This window comes from Sinocyclocheilus rhinocerous, unplaced genomic scaffold, assembly GCF_001515625.1.
Source record: "Sinocyclocheilus rhinocerous isolate Xijiao unplaced genomic scaffold, SAMN03320098_v1.1 scaffold2637, whole genome shotgun sequence".
Classification (NCBI taxonomy): domain Eukaryota; kingdom Metazoa; phylum Chordata; class Actinopteri; order Cypriniformes; family Cyprinidae; genus Sinocyclocheilus; species Sinocyclocheilus rhinocerous.
Window position 1 is genome coordinate 168547 of NW_015641805.1, and position 11127 is coordinate 179673.

Genomic DNA, 11127 nt, shown 5'->3' on the forward strand with positions numbered 1-11127 from the left:
TTAATGTGATTAATTCAGCAAAAAAAAGTAGGCTATAGCTATGACATTTAGCATCCACATATCAATGAAAATAAGTAAACATATACAACCAGATATATCTATCTCCCTCCATGTTCAGTCTGTAAATAATACAACACTTGATTTTCTGTTGATTTTCTTTCTCCACATTTTGTAATTCATAACTTTAAAAAAAAAAACTGAAAATTTTGTTCGCGATGGAAATAACGCCACAACTCTGGGACGATTTTAATTTGTGTACAAATAGATAGAAATCATTTGAAAATTATAAAATGAAAGTGGTTTATATTTATCTCACTCTTTGTTGGGACTATTATAGTTTTAAACACAATTCATATAATAATTGGGCTTGGGACAAGATACAATTATTCAAATTAAACGTAAAAACCAACTGAACGTCATGGCATGGTAAAAGTTTTCAAGACAGTTTTAATGTGACCTTCATATAACAAAAAGAAAAATAGCCTATATATATTTTAATAAAAACAAACACTGGGACATAAAAGTTTAAGAAGTTTGAAAAAACACCCATATTGATGTGCTCTGCTGTGACTCCTGTGAGAGCTATTTGGAGTTCAAAGAGAGAGGGAGCTGTGTAGAGTTAAGTGGGAGGGAGTTGAACGTGTGACCAGTCGCTGTAAACTTTCTATCACTTTCTAATAGAGTTAGTTTAGTTGGAGCTGAAATAAGGGAAGATGGCGCGGCGGAGCTGCTGTGCCACGTCTTGTTACACGACAAAAACCCAATTAAATCCCTTTAACTCTTTCTTATGTGCTTTTATTTCTTTTATAAGTCTTAGTTCTTTAATCGCTGAAGCCGGGCTGTACACAGCGTCGGATCAGATAATTATTTTATCCCCGGAGAATGTGGACTCCGTGCTTTTTAACTCCAGCGCGGCTCTTCTCGTGGAGTTTTACGCGACCTGGTGCGGACACTGCGTCGCGTTCTCACCCACCTGGAAAAACCTCGCCAGAGATATTAAAGGTTAGTTTGCTCCATATTTCCACATCGTGAAGATATACTGTCTCACAGTTAACAGCTGTTCGTGACCTGCAGCGTCTATGCAAAACTGCTGGACTTCCGTTACAGGATCATTTACCATGGTAACCTGTTTCCCCCGAAACTTAGTTACTGTTATGGCTACTACACTAGCTCTGTGGTATTGTAATTGGTATTTGCCACAGCTGTTGTCAAAAATAAATCAACACAATGGCAATAAGCGTCTACAAGTTTTAAAGGATATTTTAAATATATTTATTGCTGTTTTACATTAGTTACAAGTGATTTTTGGTACCATAGTGATTTTTGTGAGGGGTTTTATCCTAACTCTTACGCAAAACATTTAATTCTGTGTGTGCAAACTGTTTTCAGAAACCTTCTACCTGCATTAAAGTTAAAGTAAGCTCAGTGATGATGACTAATTTACATACAGATGAGTTTTATTAGTGGTCAATGGATAGTTACAAACACATAGCCAACTGAGAAAAGCTGGTAGACAGCTGCTAACTAGGTTACACAATGAGTAGTGAGCTGCCTACTTTGTACAACGGTATTGACATAAACAAACAAGCAATGTCTCAAAACCCAAGCAGCCCACCAAATGAACTAGTGACCGGTCTGCCAACTGAGCTACCTAGTAAGCCTAAATAGTGATTTAGTGCGTTACCTACCATGTCAGATTATTTGGTCTACCAAGTGAGACTGCCTAGTGAAATAGTGAGCTGTCTACCTGGACAGCTTTTATGGGCATCATTGGTGCATTTCGAGTTAATTTTGCTACTTACAAATGCAGGCAGTTCATTTAGGTTTTGAGACACAACCACTTTAAAGTGCACATATATTTTTTCCTCTTGTGTAGCTCTAGGTTTGAGGTTTTTAAGTTGCCTCATTTAGGTTGACAGTATCACTTGTTCATCAAAAGCACACTCTTTTGACACCTGGAAGTCTCCTTTGTGAAAGGTTAATGGAGCATATGTTGTGAATGAGAACACAGTATCTTCAGTGTAGATCAGAAACACTGCTTGGTCATGTTGTGCCAGATGCTCTTTGACATGGTGTTGACATTGTATTTGCACAGACAGATGTTTGATGTTTTTAACCATGGACTCCTTACCGTCATAACACAAACTTTGCAACATGCAACTGAAATCCATTTGCAAAAACACTATCGATCCCATTCTGTGCATTGATTCAGTTTCGTAAACTCTGCATTCTGTGTTGTGTTGCTGTTGTAGAATGGAAGCCTGCTGTTGATCTGGCTGCTATTGATTGTGCTGATGAAAGCAACAGAAAAGTGTGCACCAATTTCGGCATTACCGGATATCCCGCTCTGAAGGTAGTGTGCAATTTAGAGAGCATGCAATTATTGTTGTGGTTGTTTATAATTATAGTTCAACGATTGTTTCCCTGTAGGAAAGAAAACCCACAAATGTTTTTAATTTCTCAGTCGTAGCAACTAGCAAGCAATGTGATTAAATGGAAACTTTTCCTCCTAAGAAACAAACCCCAGTAATTTCACCTCCAGAGTTTCAGAAGAGATCTCAACAATTTGTGATGAGATTCTGCAATAACAAATCTGAGATTTAAATTATGAATGGAAACATGTTCCATTGAATTCTAATTTATTTCTCATTAATTCATATTATGTAAAATAACATTTTATAGTATATATACTACCATTCAAAAGTTTGGGGTTCTTAATTAATTTTTTTTTGTCACCAAGGATGCATTAAATTGATCAAAAGTGACACTAAATATGTTTATAAATATTTCTATTTGAAATAAATGCTGTTCATGTGAACTTTCTATTTATCAAAGAGGCCTGTACTATTAAGCAGCACAACCGTTTTTAACTTTGGTAATAATGAGAAACGTTTCTTGAGCACCAGATCAGCATAGAATGATTTCTGAAGGGTCATGTGACACTGAAGACTGGAGTAATGGCTGATGAAAATTCAGATTTACCATCACATGAATAAATTGCATAAAAAAATATTCAAATAAAAAAGTTTTTTTATGGTAATAATATTTCACACTATTTTACCATGTATATATAATCAAATAAATGCACCCTTGGTAAGCATAAGAATCTTTAACAAATCAAGATCAAACTTTTGAACGGTAGTGATATTTCATAATTTTCTGTTTTATGCGATGTTTATTTTATACAACTGGAATTGAAACATTTAAGAAAAAGCTAATACTTAGATGAAATGTCCTCTGAGCTCTGAAAATGCAAGCAACACCTGAGCAATACAATTTTATCTTCCGAATAACCCTATGTGCAGGATCAGCAGTAAAAAAGTATTATACAGTTAATTTAGTAAATTTGTGTGTGTAGTCAAATTGGCCATAAATGGAAATAAAGATAAGAAATCATCTTTAAAAATGGTTGACTGCATTTATTGGTCCTTGTTTGTGAAATATGAGGAGAAAAAAAATTGTATGTATTTTTCATAAAACCATTCTTATGTAAATTGTTGATGCAGTGACAAATGATTTACAGGTAAATTCATTCTGCTTGTGTTTCATGAATGAGGCCCTCTGCTGAGCACAAAAAGCATGACTTGTGAGTTTTTTCCACAGATGAATCCATTTTATTCATGAATAACTGTTCTTTGTTCAGTCATGCACTATGGGTACAGGCTATGCTGAAGCCAGAGGGACGAACTGATGTAACTGAATCTGTCAGTTCTTTGTCCTTTCTCTACATAAACATTTAACTGTTGCATTCCTTGAATTATTATACTGCATCAGTTTCCTTCAAGGAAACATTCTGAAACTCATCACCAGATGTTCCTTCGCTATTTGGGTGTTTTTTGTATCTGGATTTTGTTAGTCTAGTTGTGTGTTCTTGTCTTGTAAAATAAAGTCTTATGAAGGGACAGAGTGAAATTCTTCCACAGCTTTGATGCATTTTAAGGGGGTAAGAGAAAGAGCTGTTGACTAAAGCTGTCAATTAGGCTCTGCAGGCATGCAACTGATGTGAAGGGCTCAAGTAGCATCGTTACTGATCTCCCTCTGTCTTTCTCAGTTCTTCCCTGCTTATTCAAGCAGCGAGTCCAGGGGCCAGGAATTCAGAGGTAAAAATGTGTCTTTATTTATTCCAGTGTGTCCTTAAAGGAATAGTTCACCCCAAAATTAAAAGATTTCTCTCATTGTTTACACACCCTCAATGTTTGATGATGCTGTTAAAATATACAGAATTTAAAAACATATATTCTATATATCTTCTATAAATTCCAACAATTTGATTGTTAAAGAAGGTACAGTATCTGCTCTGTTTAGTTTAAAAATTCCTACAATTGAGGATGGAAATAGGGATTAGAAGTGAAGAAAATAAAGTTTTAAACCATTCCACCCAAAATAGATTGGGAGACAGATGCTTTGGGGAGAGAATGTTGTCAAGCCAAATAACTTACGGGCTATTGGTCATTAAATCGGTTGATTGCAAGACTGCAGCAACTGTTGTCTTTTTCACACTGCGATTGCAAAATAAAAATAAAAGCCAAGATGCTGACAAATGAGCTCTTGCTACAGGAGTTCTTGTGATATGTTGCATTAAAAATACTAACAGTTAAGATTTTACTGACTGATTAAAAGAAAGCATGACAGAACATTTACAACCCAGCCTGTCAATGTGATGACTATTGATTATTTGTAGCACAACCTTGACTGTCAAGCCTCAAAATAGTATCATGCACTATATTCCAATTGTTATTCAGATTCTGAAGTCATATGATAGGTTTGTGTACAAAACGGGCCAGATTTACTAACAGCTTGCACTAGCACAAACCCCCCTTTTGCTGTTGAAAACTACTGTCAGGATTTACTAAAGACAAGTAGTGGGGAAAAAAAGTAATGAAAAGGCATAGACACATTGACTTTGTTGCATATGCATTTGGAAGAGTTTCCACTCCCATTGGCACTTTTATGGGATTGCAGTCTAACGCTGATTTGCCCTGTTTAGTAAATCTGGCCTCTGCTAGAAGTTGACATTTTCAGGTGAACTATTAAATTTCATCCAATTCTTAGCCACTTAATAAAGATCTTTGATGTTTACTTGTGATGTACTTTCCTTTGTTTATGTATGAGCATGTTTTTAAATGTTCATATAGGATTTTCGAGGGATGTGAGAGGCCTTCGTCACTACATGATCAATAAGTTGGAGATGCACAATGAGACTTGGCCACCTGCTTGTCCACCTTTAGAGACAGCTAGGTTAGAACACTGTCCACACACTTTTCAACTTGTTTAAAAGCATATCTGTGTTTTAATTTGCACTTGAAATCTTAAAGGTTTGGATGTCATCTTTTATCATCTGTTTGCTGATGTATCAGTTCTGAATGTAAATAGTGCTTGCTTGTAACGGTCAGCGTGCATGTTGGTTTTGTTTGTTTAGTCAAAGCTGCTGTTCAAAAGTTCGCTCAAATAGGGAAGGAAAAGGACACGCCATATACTTGATTTGTATCTTATTTTTTTCTTTTTTGGTGTCATCTGTCAAATCATTGCAGGAAATGCTAAAAAAAAAAAAAAGCTTTTTGTCTTATGAGAGCCAAAAAGAAAGCACAGAAATGTCAAATAATTTACACAGGAGTGTTTTTATTAATTTCAGAAAAAAATACATCATAGTTAAAGTATGTTTTAGTTCAAGGCTCAAAACTTACTTTTAGTAAACTCCCTAGCATATGAGTAAACTCTACAGTCAGACCATGTACTCATTATTGATGGTTTGCATTACGTTATCTCAACTTATTTGAATCTAATCTTTTTTTTCTCTTGACAGTGAGGCAGAGATAGACAACTTCTTTCAGACCAACAATGTGAAGCTCCTCGCTCTTGTGTTTGAGAGTAAAGACTCCTACGTGGGGAGAGAGGTGAGATCAGTTTACACAAGGATGATTTAAAGGAATAATTCACACAAAAATGAAAATGTTGTAATTTATTCACCATGTTGTTCCAAGCCCAAATTCCTTTCATGGACCACAAAACAAAAGATTCTGATTATTTTATTAATAGTAATTTTTTCCATGCAATTACAATTTCCCATGCATTCTCAAGCTTCAAAGATATTTTAGCTTGTAAGTTTTTTTTAGCTAAGACTTTATTGAGAAAATACACAAAAACTTTTGTTGAGTAGGATTTATCTGTACAAAATGTACATTTTAGATATACATTCTGTCACCTATTTTTTTATTTATTTTTTTACATGACATTTGAATTTTTTTTTGTTTTTGTTTTTTGTTTAGGTGACATTGGATTTGTTGCAGTATGAAAACATAGTTGTGCGCAGGGTTTTGGACACAGAGACAAGTTTGGTGTCCAGGTTTGGTGTAACCGATTTTCCTTCATGTTACCTGTACAACTCATCGGGACATATCTCTAGACTCAAAGTGTAAGTGCTTAATTTCCTTCATATGGCCCTGTAGCAGATATAATACTTCAGACTGATGTCATGGGTTTTTCAGGACTGTATTTTACAATAAATCATGAATTAAACCCGATGCGTAGATAATTTCGGGGGAAAAAAATTCATAAGACAAGAGAAGTATTTGGGATGTTTGAAAACTAATGCTAAGCTTTAGCTAATGCTTATCACTTTTAATAAAGCTAATACTTAAAACTATCATATTAAAGTATTAAAGGGTGCAAGACTTAAGATTTTGGCCTGGTGTTTGATAAAACTGCTGAAAAAAATCCCATAGACTTGTATTGGAGGGACTGAAATTACACGGTTCACCTTTAATCTCTTTCATAGTGCATTAACATGAGTTAGAGCCGAGGCATTTTACTCTTAGATTCTTATAATTAAGCATTTAGCATTTGCCTGATCTCGTCTTCTCAGTTTTATGATCATTAGCCATTGCAGGAAATCCTGCAACATCTGGCCATGTCAATGAGACAACAGAATTTTAATACATGCAATTATTCAAGATCACAGAGCTTTCATAATCATTTCTAACCAGGAGCATAAATCAGAGGTTTGCTGGCTTTGTTATGCTTATTTGAGAAAAATAATTTGGCATGGGTGTGGGGCCCTTTAGATGACAAATGCAAAAGAGAAATGATTTATGTTTGGTTTATGTTGTTTCCGTCCTGCTTGATGGTGTGCATGGGTGTGTTGAGGGGGGTTTTAATCTTCTACGGCGAAACAATGGTGCTCCTTTTCTGCGTTTCACCTGCCAAGCAGTCCCTGCTCTGCAGAGCAACAGATGGCGTCCCGTCAGGTCTGAATGCGTGATTGATCTCGTGTAGCATGCTCAAAAACATAAACACACATGCTATCTCCACCATCTCGGGTCCTGGTGGTCTCAGAAGCGTGCCGTCAGACCCTGGGGACCTCAAGCTTCGCCCCGTCTCTCCGGTGAGGGTTGATTGAAGCTTGGGTAGATGAGGGAGTGTGTGTCCTCCTGTGCTGGAGACACAGGAATGCGCAGTGGTGTTTGATTGCCAGGGTTAGTGAAGAGGGTAATGATCAGTAATGACATCTCATCAGCACACCACACCCACCATCTGTTCATCTGAGGAAGAAAGGTGAATAGATGATAGTAGAAAACAGGAGAAGAGAGACATGGGAGACAATTTCTAGAATTGTTAAAAAAGGTTACTGTCTCAAAAACACATCTAACTTAGTGAAATAGTGGTTTGCAAAAATGAGTATATCAATGTCCAATACTGATAGACTGTATTGGCTCAATGGCAGATATAAAGCCAATTAATAAAATAAGGTCAGTAAGATTTTTTGGCAACACTTCGGTTTAGAGACCAATTCTCACTATTAACTAGTTGCTTATTAGCATGTATATTACTAGCATTTTGTCTGCTTATTAGTACTTATAAATCACATATTAATAGCTTGTTCTGCATGACCATAGTTTACATAACCTTACATACCTAAACTTAACAACTACCTTGCGAACTATTAATACGTTTTATTTTTATTTATATAGCACCTTTCCAGAGCTCAAGGACACTTTACAATAAACATCCAATAGGTGAAGATAACATCAAACAATAATACAGAGGATAATGTCAGACAGAATACAGGAAAAGAAGGGAACACCGGACATCAGAGGAATAATATGTAGATAGGACAGAATTTTATTAATAAGTAGCAAATTTGGAGTTTATTGAGGCAAAAGTCATAGTTAATAGTGAGAATTGGACCTTAAATTGTGACTTATTTATTTAAAGTCATACTTTTTTCAGCAAGAATGCATTAAATTGATCAAAATTGACAGTAAAAGACTTCTGTTACAAAAGATTTCAATTTAAAATTAATGTTGTTCTTCTGAACTTTCTATTAATAAAAGAATCCTAAAAAATCCACAAATATTAAGAAATTTTTCATATATATATATAATAAAATAAAATAAATGAAGTCTTAGTGAGCATGAGAGACTTTTAAAAATGTTTGAAAAATTGAACGGTATAAAAATGAAATGAACATTTATACTGTAAGCGCAACATTGTCATTTCTGTACCACTCCATTGACTTGTTTATTGTTTGTTAATATTTTATTTATTTTGGTAATATTTACTTAAAATTCACGTTATATGAAGTAATATGAAATCTGAAATTTATACTGAAAAATATTAGTGCTTTTTTCATCCATCCATAAGGCTGTCAGTATATTTTTGAATTGACACCAAGGCAAAGTAATACTTCAGTTATTCAGCAAAAGTAAGGGTACCCTGTTTTGTCCCTCGTTATGAGAATTTCTGTGAAATTCAAAATATGAACTAAACAACAAATCTCAAAATGTTCAAACAACAAATCTGCCTGTCTAATATATTGATCTCTCTAGTCACAAATGATTTTCCCTCACTTCCTGTCTATAACTCTACTACCAGCTGTAACTTCAAAGTTATGTCCAAAATCACACACTATCAAAGTATGTAATGCATCTGATAAAGAATGTATTTCTTGACCCGTTATGTTCTGTAAGTATGCATCTAATTTGAATGCAATCCGTGCTACATCTGCCACGTTGTATGCGCTAGTTCAGATTTCATCTACTGTTTCATAAATACTGACATACTACTTTTGCATACTATATTGTAGGGAATTAGGTATATTTGGATGTAGAGTGACTGTCTCTAACCTACTCTACTCTAATCCAGACCCAAACCGGTGGGATACTCCACCCCAAAATGAAAATTTTGTCATTAATCGCTTACCCCCATGTTACGGTTGAACCACTGATGGCAGATGGACTATTCTGACGATGTCTTTCATACTTTTCTGGACCTTGACAGTGTAATTTACTTGGCAGTCAATCGGACAGTCACAAGCCTCCCGGTTTTCATCCAAAATATCTTAAATTGTGTGCCGAAGACGAACGAAGCTTTTATGGGTTTGGAACGACATAACGACTTTTATTAAACATTTCATCTCCTCTGTGTCTCTCCGCATCACCGCAGCGCCATTTTGGAGAATATCTGCTGAACGCAAGCAGCGTACGCTATTCTGTGTCAGCCGCGACACAAAGATACGTTTTCTACGTGTATTCACGCTTTGATTTGAACGAAAACAGCGCATCCGTGCAGCGCGGCTGACACAGAATTTTTCTTTTAATTCCTGTCCCAAACTGAACTGATTCAACAAGCAGCAGCTCTAAAAACATGGACTAGTCTCAGCTCTTCTGGAGTCTGGCAGACATGACACCTACTCCACATTATTTTGTCACATGTTTTCACACACTTGAGGTTATATTTAGTGGTGTGCGCCCTCACTCCTCTTTCTGCTCCTCCATCAGACTCAATGAAGCTCGTACCTTTTACTCATACGCCCTCCAGAGGTTGCCAGGGGTAGTGCGGACAGGCAAACCCCAGATTCCCATCACTGATCTTATCAAGAACTCAACTCTACAGGAATGGAGGCCATTTAACAAGTTAGTGCACACAAACTGACATACTTAGTCATTTTATTTTCACATTTAGATTTATTTTACATATTGATGCATCATTTAAATTCAGTGCATTCTTGTAGCTCAAACAGTAAAGCATGGCGCTAGCAACGCCAAGGTCATGGGTTCTTTTCCCAGGAAATGCATGAAATTATAAAATGGATACTTTGAATGAAAAGTCACTTTAGATATAAGCGTCTACCAAATGCATAAATGTCAATGCAATTAATGTAACAATTATTTACATAGGATAAATTCACTGAAATGTTAGAGGATTTAAATTTTGCAAGCATTTTTAATAAGTCTTATTACACTTAACAGATCAGTAGTTCATGAATATTCAAATATGGCCATACTTGAACATTTATTAATCAAAGTTTTATTTAAGTGTTGCAGAATGTAATAATGTTTTATGCAGTAATGATCTATTGTAGCTGAAGTCTTAACAAAATGGTTTACTGAATCATGTGGACTCTCTCATGATTTAAGTTGTGCACAGTTGTAATCCTACATATATTTTTGTGTGCGTTCATGTAGGACACGCGTTTATATGTCTGATTTGGAATCAGCGCTGCATTACTCTCTGCGTGTAGAGCTGTCTGGACACATCAGCATCAGTGGAGATGATCTGATTGCACTCAAAAAGTACATAAATGTACTGGCTAAGGTGAGTTACATCAATACGCACACACACACATTAAATATCCACTTGAATTCTTTTATATCATGGCATCTGTATCAGCCTAGTCAGTTCACAAAACAAACCACTAGAGGGAGATACACTGAACATTTCAATCCAAGATGTGTTTCTCATAGAGATTTTCAGTGTCTGTAGTCTTGAATGATATTATAAGATCAGTCAGGTTTTAGAAAGTACAACATATGGTCATATGGGTGATTCAGGGTGAAAATATATCAGTACTTGTGACAAACATGGTACAGCAATTGAAATATTGCTGAAAATATTTACATAGCAGCAGGTTACAAAACTGCTAAGGTTGTTTAGATTAATTTCTGACATTTAAGGACACATCCAAGATATTCCTGTTCACTGCTGTGATGTTCTGTTCCGTCACATCCTTTTTCATTTTCTTTTCATTTTAAAGGGTTTGTTCGACTCATTTGTTTTTACCATATTTTTTGAAAATGATTTAGGCTGGGATTGCTTATCTTAAAGAAAACCTGCAATGCATATAAAAAT

The 11127-nt window shown here is 35.5% G+C and overlaps 1 protein-coding gene across 1 annotated transcript in view; it reads left to right on the top strand.

Annotated features, from left to right (window-relative positions):
- Positions 1-636: 636 nt before the first annotated feature.
- The window catches only part of LOC107755296 (sulfhydryl oxidase 1-like), a 26534-nt gene continuing 16043 nt past the window's right edge, over positions 637-11127 (top strand). The window contains exons 1-8 of the mRNA XM_016572044.1: positions 637-1002; positions 2253-2353; positions 4052-4100; positions 5136-5238; positions 5804-5894; positions 6267-6412; positions 9777-9911; positions 10464-10593. Coding sequence (XP_016427530.1) covers positions 714-1002; positions 2253-2353; positions 4052-4100; positions 5136-5238; positions 5804-5894; positions 6267-6412; positions 9777-9911; positions 10464-10593 — 1044 coding nt within the window. The 5' untranslated portion in view covers positions 637-713. The remainder of the gene's footprint in view (positions 1003-2252; positions 2354-4051; positions 4101-5135; positions 5239-5803; positions 5895-6266; positions 6413-9776; positions 9912-10463; positions 10594-11127) is intronic.